This window comes from Podarcis muralis, chromosome 10 (assembly GCF_964188315.1).
Source record: "Podarcis muralis chromosome 10, rPodMur119.hap1.1, whole genome shotgun sequence".
In the NCBI taxonomy this organism is placed as follows: Eukaryota; Metazoa; Chordata; class Lepidosauria; order Squamata; family Lacertidae; genus Podarcis; species Podarcis muralis.
In genome coordinates this window covers 58076109-58091548 of record NC_135664.1, presented here as the reverse complement: position 1 = coordinate 58091548, position 15440 = coordinate 58076109, and the positions used below count along the sequence as shown (strand labels likewise).

The 15440-nt window shown below is 43.2% G+C and overlaps 1 protein-coding gene across 1 annotated transcript in view; it reads left to right on the top strand.

Moving 5' to 3' along the window:
* Window positions 1–2407: 2407 nt before the first annotated feature.
* LOC114605486 (sodium- and chloride-dependent GABA transporter 2-like) overlaps window positions 2408–15440 on the top strand; it is a 43837-nt gene continuing 30804 nt past the window's right edge. The window contains exons 1-3 of the mRNA XM_028746831.2: window positions 2408–2525; window positions 7787–8076; window positions 14816–14950. Of these exons, the coding sequence (XP_028602664.2) occupies window positions 7857–8076; window positions 14816–14950 (355 nt within the window). The 5' untranslated portion in view covers window positions 2408–2525; window positions 7787–7856. The remainder of the gene's footprint in view (window positions 2526–7786; window positions 8077–14815; window positions 14951–15440) is intronic.

The following is a 15440-nucleotide window of genomic DNA, read 5'->3' as shown; positions in this document are numbered from 1 at the left end:
ACCTAAAAACTGAAAAATGTTCAGCAACAGTCTAGCAACATGTGAAACTTGCTTGTGTAGAGATGAATCGTTAGTCCATATCCCTCAGTGTCGCAGGGATATCTCCTAAAATTGCTACCTGGGCTTTCCCCCCCTGAAGATGCCTTTGTAGATTCTGAATGCCACTGAACTATGGACCCCTTACTATTTCTTATTCCAACAGGTTTTGGGGAACTAACAGCTTTTAATGAAAGAGCTGGCACCATGCTGTTTTTAGCAGTAATTATACGTTTGTTTTTAATCTCTCTCTCTCTCTCTCTCTCTCTCTCTCTCTCTCTCTCTCTCTCTCTCTCACACACACACACACACACACACACACACACACAGACACGTTTATCTCAATTCCCAGTATCCATGTAGGTTAACATATTTTATAATAATCTTAATAACCCAAGTATTAACTTTAAAATTAGTCTACACATTTGCAGAGAACCACTTAACTAGGACTCCTGGGATTGTCAGGTGTAGATCTCATATATATTTCATACACATCTCCTCAAGCATAGCTGAAAATATGTGCTCAGCATGCTGTGTAAACGTGGTGTCCTGTCTTTAAGCAACATAAGAAGCCACCCTAATGTTACCCCCTGGGCTGTAAAGGAAGGTGAAAAAAATATTTAAAGGGAAGAGGGCAGAAGTTGGCGTTGAGAGTGGGGGGGGGGGGCACAGGATAGAAATTAAGAGGTTGAAGAGTAGGCTAAAACGCAAGTGCAAGAGACATGGTTGGAAAGAGACTGTGTTATGGATGCTTATAAGCTAATGGTAGAAGCCGCCTAGCAAAGATTAGTGAGCTGGAATGCTTGGTCTTGCAAAGAATATTTAAATGCATTAATACAGTAACAGGAGACCTGCTAGGGAGGTAGTTGGGCCTTCGGATGACAAGGGAGTCAAAAGTACGTTAAAGGAAAATAAGAAGAATGCAGGGATGCAGAATGAATTTTTTGCTTCTGTCCTCGCAGAATAACTTTTAGGGCAGATCCCTGTCTCTGAACTAACTTCCACAGGAAGCCTTGTCAATAAAATAAAAACAAATTGCTGGATCTGAACGCCATCCCCTTGGGAGTTCTTAAAGAACACAAATGTGAAATAAGTGACTTGTCCCTCTGATCAGACTCAATACCATTTATAAAATAAGGGTTCTAGAGGGGATTCTGGAAATCACAGACTGGTTAGCTTAGCTTGGTCCCATGTCACTAGCCTATTCAGCGGAGTTGTTGTTTTTTTGGAGTGTCAACAAGCACATAGATAGAGGTGTTCCAGTTGACACTGTGTACTCAGACTTTCAAAAATCTTTTCCCAAAGTACCTCACCAAGGACTCAAAAGTGAGCTTAGCAGGCATGGAATAAGAGGAGAGGTCCTCATATGGATCATGAACTGGTTTAGAAACAGGAAGCAGAGAGCAGGAATGAATGGGCAGTTCTCACAATGGAGGTACAGTGGTACCTCAGGTTACATACGCCTCCGGTTACAGACTCCGCTAACCCAGAAATAGTGCTTCAGGTTAAGAACTTGAACAGAAATTGTGCTTTGGCGGCGCAGCAGCAGCAGGAGGCCCCATTAGCTAAAGTGGTGCTTCAGGTTAAGAACAGTTTCAGGTTTAGTACGGACCTCCGGAACGAATTAAGTACTTAACCTGAGGTACCACTGTATATAGAAAGTGGAGGGCCACCCCCCAATCAGTATTGGGACCCGTGTGTTTCAACCTGTTCCTAAACAATCGAGAGTTTGGATTGAACAATGAGGTAGCAAAGTGTGCTGACGATACAAAATAGTTCTGTGTGGTTAAAATGGGGTTTATGAAGAGCTCCAAGGGGCATTCAGCCAATGCTGTGGATGCACTTCCCTGACCTGCCTTTTGAAACTTGAAATGTCTATTTTAGGACCCATCTTATTTCTGTAATTTTAACTTTTAAACTGTTTTTAATATTGGGTAGTAGTGTGTTTTAATTTTAGCGTTGTGTTTTAATTGTTGTAACGCACCCTCGGAACTTGGGGTGAAGGGCAAGTGGTAACAACCACCACCACCACCACCACCACCACCTCTTTGTTTGCTCCCTCAATATCCAGAATCCCCATTAAAAGATTGTTCAACAATGCTGTGGTATGTTTCAGTGGCTGGGCCTTGGAAGGTGAGACCGAACAGAAATTGATCAGTGACACAGACATGGTCGCAGTGAAAAGAGAGGCAGAACTTATGCATTTGTGTGCATTACTTCCACACGGACGGCGAACAGCAGAGGAGGAGGAAAGTTGCCTGGGCAGTGGGCAAGGGCTCCTTTAGTAAGGCACATCAGAAGTCGTGTGTAGTTTATTGTACAGCCCTGGGGGGTGGGGGTGGAGGAAGGAATGTGGGCCGGGCAAAGTCTAGAATTACACCATTGCAGAATAGGTTTTTTTCTTGCATGCTTTAAATAGCCAGCACCTTTTTCTTATTGCTTTCACGGTTCCCCAGTCAGCCAGACCCCTGACAGCTCATTCCTTCAAGGTAACAACTTAGTTTTGTACCTTCTTCTCTGCTGCGTCAGGCTGCGTTTGCAGTCATCAGGCAGACTGTGTGCGTTTGTGTGTGGTGTGCATGTGTGCGGACTGCCTAACAATTTTTAGTGGCAAAGATATCTTTATGCACCCACCTCTTTCTCCTTCTCTCCTCCCCCTGCCCCTCTGATTTAACATGATTTCTTGTTCCTTCTGGCTATGCATTCATGTGTAGCTTTCAAAGCACTTTGGGCTGTAGTATTCCTCCCTGTGTATTGGAATCTCTTGTTTTCTTCACAAAAGGAACTGGCTGAGAGAATGAATGAATCAAAGAATTTGGTTTTGACGGGCAGGCAGGGTGGTGGAGGAAAACGGTAACCTACAAATGGCTGATGCTCTTCACATGAATGATGCCATCACTATTTTCCTGGAGTGGTTCTCCATAGGGAGAGGATTCCAAAGATTCTTTGAGGTGCATCTGGAAGTGGCATGAAGGAAGTTAGCATGTGACTGGGCCACTGTGAGTTTGTGTGTGTATATGTATGTGTGTGAGAGAACTGGACCACTGTGAACTATTAAAGATTCTGAATTGGGAAGGTGGGGGAGAGGCAAAGTATACGCTGTACATGATGATTATGGGAACATTCTCTCACTGGGCAAAGCACTGAATGAGACATTTTCAAAAGAAAACACCTTGGTTGTCTTGTGCTTGAGGCGGGTGTGGAGAACATTTGGGGCTCCAGATTTTGTTGAACTACAAATGCAATCACCCCAGCAGACCAGGGATGGTGGGAGTTTTAGTTTAGTAACATCCAGAGGGCCAAAGGGACCCTGGAGTATGATCTCAAACCCCCCCCACACCATTAAGAGATGGTGTGCAATAGTTGGTACATCGCTAAGGTGAACCAATGGGAAAGTGATCAAGACTCTCTACTTTTACAAGTTACAAAGAACTAGGTATCCCAGCAGGTGGAATATCCTTTCCTACAGACCCATTAAAGCTGTGTTCTTCTGGCTTGGCTCCCTGGATGTTGTTAGACTACAACTCCCATCATCCCTGATGATTGGCTAAAGTAGTTGAGAATGGTGGGCGCTGTATTCCAGCAACATTGGGGGACCTCAGATTGAAGAACGCACTGCATTATTAAAACTACAGCAGATGTGTCCTTTGTAGTTGTTCATCCTATTCTTAACTGGCTCATTACTCCATGTATGCAGTTTCTATTGAAATAATGCCCAAAGTGGCCTTAAGAAGGTGGATTTGCACCAGATCCCTCATGTGCCAGATCTTCCTTGCATTTGGCTTCCCAGCAGGTATCCATTGTGTGTTTTAATAAAAGGGCAACACATGTCCAGATCTGTGAGAAGAATGCAGCATCCTGAGAGTCTCATAGTCAATATTTTTTCCAGGGAAAGAGGCATTTCTGGTTCAGAGGAGGCAGGGGGCAGAACCCAATCACAACAGAGAGTCTGCTTAATTTTCAGAAACTAATGTGTCTGGAGAGATTTATCGGGCTCGGCTACTTTTGCTAGCCTCTAAAGATCTCCCACATCCAGTCTCCATCCCCTGTGCTGCTTCAGCCTTCCACAAAATAAAGGCTTTACGCTTAATAGTGACGTACAAATGTGCACGGTTTGCATAATAAAGTCTGATTATGGAACTAGCTTTCCCTATTTCAGAATCCTCCTTATTTAGAAAGTCCCCAGAGCCAGACACCGAAAGCTTTCATTTTCCTTGCAGTCCCCATTCCACTTTTACCACCACATCCAATCACCTATAGCAGCCCTCTCTCAGCCTGAAGCCCCCTCCCCTGCCGTGTTACCACCTTGATAGTTACTTGGTCTTGGACTCTAATGGCCCCAAAATGCCATTGGTTTAAGAAGAATGGCAGACACACTTGGCTGCCAGATCTTTGCCTTGATCAATAAACAATGTTAAAGATTCTGAGTTATGATGCTACAGAGCATATGCGATGCTCCCTGTCACTGCCTAATTTCTTAGGACTCACCACATTCCTTTCAGTGATGCACTCGGGATCAGTCAATGCATCGAAGGCAGAGTAGCCAAGAAAGTGTCCTTCAGATGTTGTGTACTCTAAATCCCACTGTCCCCAACCAGCACAGCCAATGGTCAGGGGGGATGGAAGCTGTAGCTCAAAATGTCTGGAGAACGCCATTCTGACCACCCCTGGTCTAAAGCAATGGAGAGGTTTACAAGCTTTCTTCCTTCTGGCCCTGTCTTACAAGCAGGGCCGGGTTTAGGTTTGATGAGGCCCTAAGCTACTGAAGGTAATGGGGCCCTTTATATGTCCAGCTGTCTTTTGTCAACAACAAATTGTTGCTGTTTTTTGTGTTGAATATATACTATGGACCTAATAGGTATCTAAAGCCATTTGCACATAACAAAATATGTATTTTATCAAATAATTGTTATATTTTGGAAATGTACATCAAGGTTTTTTCCTTTAATTTTTTTTGGGGGGCCCAAGAGAGTGGGGCCCTAAGCTATAGCTTGTTTAGCTTATAAGTAAATCCAGCACTGCTTTCAAGGGAGCACTGCCTACCTGCTACAGAACCACAATCTGTTGCAAGGGGTTTCTGGTACATATTCAGGGTTGTCCACTTCATTTGTATGGGGCAGCGGTCAGGCCTGTTGGGTCTCACTGTTGCCCAGCTTAACTGAAAATGTCCTGCAGGACAAGGGTTGGAAACTTGTGCTCATTCCCCCCCCCCCCGCCCCCAGATGTTGCTAGAGTACAGTTCTCATAACCCTTGGCTGTTGGCCATGCCAGCTGAGCCCAATGGGAATTGGAGTCCAGCAACCTCTGCAGGGCCACATGCTTCCCCACCCCTGATCTAGAGCAGGGTTTCCCAAACTTGGACCTCCAGCTATTGTTGGACTACAACTCCCATCATCTCTAGCCAGCAGGACCAGTGGTCAGGGACGATGGGAACTGTAGTCCAGAAACAGCTGGAGACCCAAGTTTGGGACATCCTGATCTAGAGCAATGTTCTTCAACCTCAGGTCCCCAGATGTTGCTGGACTACAGCTCCCATCTCTGACCATTAGCCTAAGCTGGCTGGGAATGATGGGAGTTGTACTCCAAGTGCTATTAAGTATAGAAAGAGAATTTGGGAATGTCACCTTCAACTGTATTGCTTAAATACTGTAATTTAGCTGGGCCAGACTTTAGGGAGGCAACTGAGGTTAGTATTCATCTAAAGTCATAGTTACAGATAGGTAGCCGTGTTGGTCTGCCATAGTCAAAACAACATGACTTTAGATCAAAACAAAAAAAATTCCTTCCAGTAGCACTTTAAAGACCAACTAAGTTAGTTCTTGGTATGAGCTTTCGTGTGCATGCACACTGTATCTGAAGAAGTGTGCATGCACACGAAAGCTCATACCAAGAACTAACTTAGTTGGTCTTTAAGGTGCTACTGGAAGGAATTTTTTTTGTTTTGATCTAAAGTCATGTTCATGTTTCTGATGGTAAGAGCTGTTTGACAGTGGAATGGACTCCCTTGGAAGGTGGTGGACTCTCCTTCATTGGAGGTTTTTAAGCAGAGTTTGGATTGCCACCTATCAGGGATGCTGTACTTGAGCTTCCTGCATTGCAGGGGGTTGGACTAGATGACTCTCAGGGACCCTGCTGACTCTACAATTCCATGATTCCATGCTTTGGCTTATTTTGATGAGTGCAGAAAGCCAATATGGAAAAAACCCGGAAAGTGCAATTTTAAAAGTAAACAAGCAAACACTACCACCTCCACTTGTCAGGCTCTACCTGGAATACTCTGTTTAAAAGAACTTAGAAGTTAAATAGTGTCACCACCATTTTTTGCAGTTGGTTTTTTTTAAATATAAAATAAGGAGAAAGAATATGTGCCCATGAGAACAAAGCATAGAAGTCTGGGATTTAAAGGTGGCTAAATCTCAGAAGACTCCCCACCCCACTTCAAAAGCATCAGTAAGGTTCACCTCTGGTCTGAAGACTGGTGCTGTCCCCTTAGTTACAGAATGGGTCTGAGCTCTGGAAAAATTGGAGTCTACTGATGTACAGAAATCATGAGGAACCTTGGCCCTCCTAATGAATGATGCTCTTCAACCCCCATCAGCCCCAGCCAGCATTGGCAATGGTCAGCGATTATGGGAGTTGTAGTCCCATCTGGAGTACATCTGGAATAATACTAATAATACTACTACTAATAATATTATTTATACCCCACCTATTGGCTGGGTTTCCCGAACCACTCTGGCCGGCTCCCAACAGAATATTAAACACACGATAAAACATCAAACATTAAAAATTTCCCTAAACAGGGCTGCCATCAGATGTCTTCTAAAAGTCAGGTAGTTGTTTATTTCCTTGACATCTGATAGGAGGGTGTTCCACAGGATGTGCCACTACCGAGAAGGCCTTCTGCCTGGTTTCCTGTAACTTCACTTCTCTCAGTGAGGGAACCACCAGAAGGCCCTCGGTGCTGGACCTCAGTGTCTAGGCTGAACGATGGGGGTGGAGACACTCCTTCAGGTATACTGGATCGAGGCTGTTTAAGCCTTTAAAGGTCAGCACCAACACTTTGAATTCTGCTTGGAAATGTACTGGGAGTCCATGTAGGTCTTTCAGGGCCAGTGTTATGTGGGCTCAGCGGCCACTCCCAGTCATCAGTCTAGCTGCAGGTTCTCCATCCCTGACACAGATCACAGGAGAACCCAGCTGGTGGTCAGCTATTGTTCAGGTATCCCGGCCCCAGGTTGTGAAGGATATTGCACTGATGCTCCATGGCAAATGTGAATACATTTTCTTGAAGGGGGACCATAGGGCTATTTCTATGGGTCTGGGAGGATGTGATGGGCCAGTGACAGGAGCAAACATGGCCCAAAACATGTCTGAGCCCAGTGCTTCTAGGCACACTTTCGTAAAAGTAAACAGGATTGCAATATCTCCACTGAATTGTTTTCACAAGTGAAATGAATTAAAATGAAAGGGGGATGTAAATAAACAAAATACCTGGTGGTGTACAAAACATTGGCGAATGCTTACTGAAAGGATACTCTGTGAGGAACCAGAACATTTTGAGATGAATCATTTAAAAATTAAGCTGACACTGTTCTTCTAATCCAAAGTAAATACCTCCTGCCTCAGTAAAGTCTATGGGTACATCTTGTGCACTTGGAATGTCAACATATCCAGCTGTTGTAAGCAAGGAAGCTGTGGTGTGAACTTTTGAGCGTGTCCCTGAGTTTGTCTCTCACTTTTCCTCCAGCTTGAGAATTTGATTGTTGTAAGCAGAACAGTGGAGGGGCGAAAGGCGACACTGACCTTTTGAAGGTGGGATGGATTACAGAGTCCCCGGGGCAGTGATCAATGGAGAAATACCTGCACAAGCCTCTGGGGAGGAGAAGAAGAAGACGAAGAAGCAAGAAGCAGGAGACCAAACACTAGAACGCGACCACTGGAACAACAAAATGGAATATGTGCTCTCTGTAGCAGGAGAAATCATCGGCTTGGGGAACGTCTGGCGGTTCCCTTATCTCTGCTACAAGAACGGTGGTGGTAAGTGCAGCTCTTGCCTAGCAAATTTACATCGCATCTGCTAGACGTCTCAACTGTGTCACTTTCCCATTGATCACAAGAGAACCTGCACACCTGCAGTTGCATACCATGGGGGATGGCTGGGAGGGAATCAATAATGCCAGCCGAAGCAAGCCAAGTGCCAGCCTTTTTCAGCGTACGAAATGTTTTGCAAAGTTTATGCCATTTATCTTCACAGCACCCTTATGTGTTGGGTTAGGGTGAGAGAGAAAGAGGAACTTGCACAAAACCACCTAAGAGTTTCCTCTTCAAACCCCAGTACAAGGTGGGGAGGGGGGGGGACTTAGGAGGCAGCCAGCGACTTCCACAATTTTCTCCCAAAAACTGTGTCTTGCGAGCTAAGTATAAAACCACACACAACATGAGATCTCCCGACATTACTAAAAAGAATAAATAAATAAATATTCATGCAACTATAAAGGCCTTTTATTTTTTTTGGATTGAAGCAATGGTGCTGAGGTTCTTGGTGAACTTTCCTTACTGTGTCATTTTCCACTCCCACCCCATCAAAAAAAGAGAAAGGAGGTACACACAGACCATGCTTAAAGCATGGAAAGCAGAAATAAGCAAACTAACCCCAACCCCATCCCCGCTAATTCCCCTGGCACACCACCCATTATTCCATCACACAGCACAGAACCTCCAGATAAAAACCTGGCAAACCAAAGGCCTATATCACCTAACAGACTTCTATAAAAATAAACCCTTGTCAACACAAGAAATACAAGACAAACTAGGAGACATCCAAATGCCTTGGTTAACACATCACCAATTACATGCCCTTTTAAACAATCCAGTAGTAAAATCAGCAACAACTAGGCCCCTGACAACCTTCGAAAACCTCCTCCTAACAACAAAGGGACATGGCAAAGGAATGGTATCCACCATATACAAAATGCTACTCCAAAATCCCATGAACCCTCTAGACGTAATCAGAAAACAATGGGAGGACAACATAGGCTATGAGATTAACCCCACTCAGGGGACCAGAATGTGGTCTAAATCCCCCTTTAAATCCATATCAATGAAAAGAAAATAACTTACTCTGAAGCTTACCTACAGGTGGTACCTAACACCAAGGAAATTAGCGCTAATTCACCCAGGAACTTCACCAAAATGCTGGAGAGGGTGCACCTCCACAGGCACATACCTCTATATGTGGTGGGAATGCCCCAAAATCCAAAATTCTGGACAACAGCCATACGAGAAATATGTAAAATAACTAAGCAAGTACAGTGGTACCTTGGGTTACAGACATTTCAGGTTACAGACGCTTCAGGTTACAGACTCCGCTAACCCAGAAATAGTACCTCGGGTTAAGAACTTTACTTCAGGATGAGAACAGAAATCGTGCGGCGGCAGCGGGAGGCCCCATTAACCAAAGTGGTACCTCAGGTTAAGAACAGTTTCAGGTTAAGAACGGCCCTCCAGAACAAATTAAGTTCTTAACCCGAGGTACCACTGTAATAGAAATCACCCCTGAATTGGCCCTACTGAACATCTTCCAAGACAATAATGCCCACTCACATCACAAAGAACTCATAACCCACCTACTCTCAGCAGACAGAAACATTATAACCGGACACTGGAGAGATCTGTCAGAGGTAAGCATGGACCAATGGTACCAAACAGTATGGGAAGCCTGGTTTTGATTGTCCAAACATGGCTACTGGCTTCCTGTCCCTCTATGGATGCTTAATTTACAAAGCGAGTCTAGGATGACTGCTTTGTAGTGCTGAAATGGTTGCCGTACTTATTTTCCATGCTTGAATTGATCTGTTTCAGAAGGCACATTCTGCATTCCATGGCCATTTTCTCCTATTGCTTTTTGCTCTACGCTGTGTCCGTGTGTCTGTCTCTCTCACTCACAAATGTCCATAGAGAACAATCCCTCATGCAGCTGAAGTGAATGTGTGTCCACGAAAGCTCATGCCATAACAAATTAGCTAGTCTTTAAGCTGCTACAGGACTTTTACTGTAAAAACAACAACCATCTCACTAATCTTGACAAGAGCTTGGAAAGCCAGGCAGAGTTATTGCTATATTGAGGGAAGAGGAACTAAAAACCTGGCTATAACATTATGGCTCTGTAATAAGGTTACCAGACGTCCCTGTTTCCCGGGGACAGTCCCTGGATTTACAAATCAGTCCCCATACAAAATCCATTGAAGTTGAAAAGTGTTTCCGGATTCATCAAAAGAAATCTGGTAGCCTTACAGTCTGTAATGGGTTAGCATCCCAAAAATGACCCCCAAAAGTAAGCAAGACAGGAGTGGCTTTGAAGCACTGGTTCCTCTCTCCTCCTCCCTTCCTCTGCTGGGAGCCCCAACTAGTCAAATTAGTAGAAATGGTTCATTGCATGAAGGAAGAAATTATTCTGTGTTCCCACTAAAGGCAGGGCTTTCCCCCTTCCCTTACCCATCTTTTGGAATGAGAGGACAGCATGACTCTTTCCATAACATTACAATTTTGCCTCACGTGGTGCATAGTCCTAAGATGTAATGAAGAGAGTTGCCAAGGAGATGTCTTCTTTTACTCTGTCCTTAGAGAGCTCTCTCTCTCTCTCTCAGACACACACTTGTTTACTTGTGGGTAAGGATGAGGGAGAAATTTGATTCAGGACACATTTAAAGGAGAACCTACCTAACCCACACTTTCTGAAAGAACGTGCAAACCAAAACACAGTAAGATCCATGCTTCCCCAAATTTTGCCAGGCACACACTAGGATAAAACGTGCATAAAATGTATATATTTGTGAAAACAACATATAAGCATGTGCAGGATTAGGGGAAAATTTATTTGTAAAAATGTGTATTTTAGGGAAAGTTGCATACAAATGTCTATACTGGAAGAAATTCACACTACAATGCTGACAAATTTTTCATGAGATCTTTTTTTTAAAAAATCACAAAGGTGGAGAAATGAATTTAAGATGGGAAAATGAGGTACTGTGAGAAACTGAAATTGACAGATTCTCCCATCTGTCCTTGTGGGGCATTCAAAATGATGTAGGCAAGGAGTGAAGAGACTTGTTATGAGTCTCACAGTGATGTCACAACAAGACACGCATGAAACTATCATCCACAAAACAAAATATGTTGGGACGAGAGAATTAGTTTTCCAGCAACTTGTGTTAAGATGCTTGTGCTAGTAAATTAAATTTCCCCTCACAATGGAAGCATGTACCAAAGGACACTATATAGGTGGGTTAGTGAGGCCCACCATTCGCTGCCATACCTTCTAAAAAAGGGGTCCATGGTTTTCTTTTATGTTAAAAAAAAATAAAGTCAAGAAAATGTTTTCGTCTCCCTTTATATTAGTACCACTGGTGTGATAAGTTGCAGTTTGGAGATAATAGGTGTTCATCTCAACCAGCTCCACTGAAGTAAAAAGTGCAGTAACTGTCTTAGTAAGATTTTAAAGCCAAAGAGTTGTATAATATGAATACAGAAGTTCTTCTCTTCAGCTAAGATAATTTATAGGCTTTTGCAGTATAAGAACCTATTATAATAACGTTTCCTTTAAAAGACTCAACAGGAGTCATCTGCCACAGAGACGCTCTGTGCTGCCGTGTGGGTTATGTATGTGTTCTGGAAAAAATTACCTAGAGACCTATTTAGGAATTGTTCTCCTTGTTTTGTTTGATAACTATTTACTTAATCTGACTTTCTGGAAGCTTGTAGAAAAACAGGTTAGAAGGACTTGGTACTTGTAAGAGTGATCGGTGAGTAGATTTATGAACTCTGGTCTGAAATCTTTTGGATTTGCCTTAGAGGCCTACCTAAACCGCTTTCCCACCCTGACAGCATGAAGGGGATTAGCTACTTCCATGCCGGCTTTCCTTTTTGTTTCTCTTTCTGCTTGAGAATTTTGTTTTTGAGGAGGGATTAAAGGGGAGGCTTGTTTTTATTTTTGTGAGGCTGGAATGTTCCTAAACTTGGGTTCGCCAACCCTATGCATGTTTACTAAGAAGCCCCATTGTTACTTCGGGAACAGGCAACATGGTGCACTTCAGATGTTGCTTGACTATCAACTGCGCTAACTCCTATCAACCCCACTACAATGGCCAATGGTCCGGGATGATTTCAATATTTATTTTAAACCATTTTTATACTTCTTAATATATAAAATTTCTCTTGGTGATGCATACCCTCTAACACCTTGATGGCAAAATCCAAGACACAATATTCCCAGACGCCATCTTCCTGTTTTTTCTCAAGAGAATGTTGGCCGTTTTGGATATCTTGATCTCGTGTGGTTTTGCACCACAATCCCGCCCCCCCAAAAAGAGCTTTTTTTCAGGCATGGTGCTCTAAAATGTATATTTTGGGGTCACAGCACAAGATCACAGCCTCAGGAAATAATTGTGGTGTGCAATTGCGTGAGATCATGGCATCCAAAATGGCCAACATTCTCTCGTGACAAAAGAAAAACCACGGGATGTCATGATTTTTCCAGGACACTTTTGGGGTATGGTGATGTACAACAAATTAAACCAAACCAAAACAATTATTACAAAAATATACAATGCAACCATCAATACAAATTGGAAATCAATACAATAGTAATAAATATATACTGGTAGCAATACTGTAATTGAATACTGATGATGGATATTCCTATCCACTCAACCACTCTGAGGAGTTTTCTTTCTTTTTTTTTTACAGTCAAGTGGTATATAAATTTTATTAAATAAATAAATAAGTAGCAAACCTCCCCTTCATATAATGCTGCTTTAAATGTATGGTGTTGAATGTGGCCCTAGTCTCCCTGCCTTCTACCTCCCAGCCCCACTGACACCAGCCACCACTGACACTCAGTTCAAACTTGACCTACATGTGGATCTCGCTATTGGTTCCATTCCTTGTTCCTTTGAAATATGACCTGGCATCATGTTTTAATTGGACCCTGGATTTCTCTTTCAGCAAGAAAAAGGAATCATCATTCAGCTGGTACTCTTGACTAAACTGAAAGGTACATGCCCTTTTAACACACACAAAAAGCAATGAAAAGCATGGAGGATACCAGCCCAGTTTCTGCTGTCAGGCTTAGTAAAGCATCCTCCTTTACTATTGGCTAGGAACAGAGGAAAGCAGAGGAGTGATCTCACCTCCCTCTACCCCCAGGGTCTAAAAGCTCATTGCTTCCATAGCAGGCACAGCCTCCTGCCATACCAGCTTGGTGTGGACTTCAGTCAAAGGGCAGGGAGCCCAGTCTAGCCTGCTAAGAGCTGGAACCGTTAAGGGGATTTCGGAGCAAATTAAAGTTAATTGTGATTTTCCAGTCAGTTAAATATTGGCTTGATCCTGGAATGGATGGAGGTGTTGAAAGTGGCTAGCAATTAACGCCAAGGAGCAGAGTCTGCATCTGTCCAAACCTGGACACAAAAGGCATAAGAATTGCTTTAATTCCTTCCCTTTTCAGTCAAAATGTTAGTCATGGGTTGTATCTACAGTAGCGTTGAGTAGTGCATCCCATCAGTGCAAAAAATTTCTGCTTGCTCAATGGGACTTGGCCCGCCTCCCCGTTCATGCCTCCAACCCTCCAGACTAGATTTGGGGAGGACATGGGGTGGGGGAGTCCTGTTGCAGAAATCCTTGTGTTGATGGGACGTGTTAGTTGGATACTGCCCCATATGTCACAAGGGGCCACCAGTTTGAATGTTGCTGAATAGATTGGTGCTACTGTGATAAGCATCTTTTGACTGCTTTAATGCTGGGCCAGCATCAAATATTAACACCATTTGATATTACATGGCAACTACTGAATGCTGTCTAATATTAACTATGGTTGCATGTCAGCTGTAAAAAATAACTTGCAAGATATCCTTGCATGGCAGCAGTGAGCACTGTTGAGTACGGAATACCATGTTGTATCAAGTATCAAACATTATTCTGGTATCAAATAGTGAAGCGAATATTGTATGTAAAATATAGATATCCAATCCTGAGTAAGTATCTGGCAAACGATAGGAGTATTCCAAGAATATCTTCAATATGTTCAAAGTTTGCAGAGCAAAATATTGTGGAGCATATTCATTTGGGCTCTTAAGAATAATGAATTGATAGGCTTGCTTTGTGCAGAGGGTTAAGTTAGACAGTGTTTTTGTTCCACAGCTGACTCTGTGATGGTAGTGAACTCATTTTTTAAAATGCAATTTGTCTGTGATCAAATACAATCAAAGTTGCATTTGTCTCATCCTGATCAAAGGTTTGAACCTTCTTGTTCTGCTAGGCAGTATTCAAAACCATATTTGTTGTCGTCTGAGCTTTCTTTCTAAAAACCATGCTAAACCTGCTCACTGGGCCATTGGGTCAATGTGTCCACAAGCTCAACATTTTGCTGGCAGAATCCCGGAGAAGTGTATTGCTATTGGTTGGCCCAAACCCAAGGGATGATCTTCAAACACCTCTGAGGGTCAAACTACTTCTGTTGTGTGGTTAGCAAACATATCTTTTCTAATAATAATAATAATAATAATAATAATAATAATAATAATAATAATTCAGTTTGGTTTTCTTAATATAACAAATGAACAACAAAAACATGAACATTTGCACAAACAAACAGACAGACAGACAGACAGACAGACAAATAAATAAATGAATGGCCCTCCCCACTTGGCTCTTTGTCATCACCATAGCTTCCTGTTTTGAAAGCCTGAGCATCTAACACCTCCATGTGTTTCTGAACCTGTAGGTGCCTTCTTCATCCCCTACCTCATCTTCCTTTTCACCTGTGGGATCCCAGTATTCTTCCTGGAGACGGCACTTGGGCAGTACACCAGCCAGGGAGGTGTCACTTCCTGGCGGAGGCTGTGTCCTCTCTTTGAAGGTGAGTTGGGTATGATGGGGCCAGCTTGTTTGCTAGAAAGTCTGTACCACCTTTTGCACTAAAGGAGCTATCTTACACAGGGCATCAACAGGATTTTCTGGGCCCGGTACACTTACATGTGGATTGGACCCTCTGCCTGGCTTCCAAAAGGGGGCACATATTTGCATAACATTTCCATACACTTTGTATCACGTGAAGATCTTTATGCTCTGTGGCAGGTGGGGTGGAGGGCCCTAGCATAAATCAGAAGCCACACTCAAGTAAATAAGATGTCTGAAGGACAGACAGAATGTGAATCCTTTGCCTCCCTGCGCACCCACAAGATTCAGCTGGGGGTGTCAGCATTCACATGCTGATGTCAACGTTTGCCCAATTTTGGCTGTTTGCTGTAGCATTAGCATCAGATCATTGTGCATCAGCACTATTTCGGGTTTTAAACGACTGTGTCTCTTGCAACAGCGGCACCACTGCTTCTTGAAGCTTGAGAGTG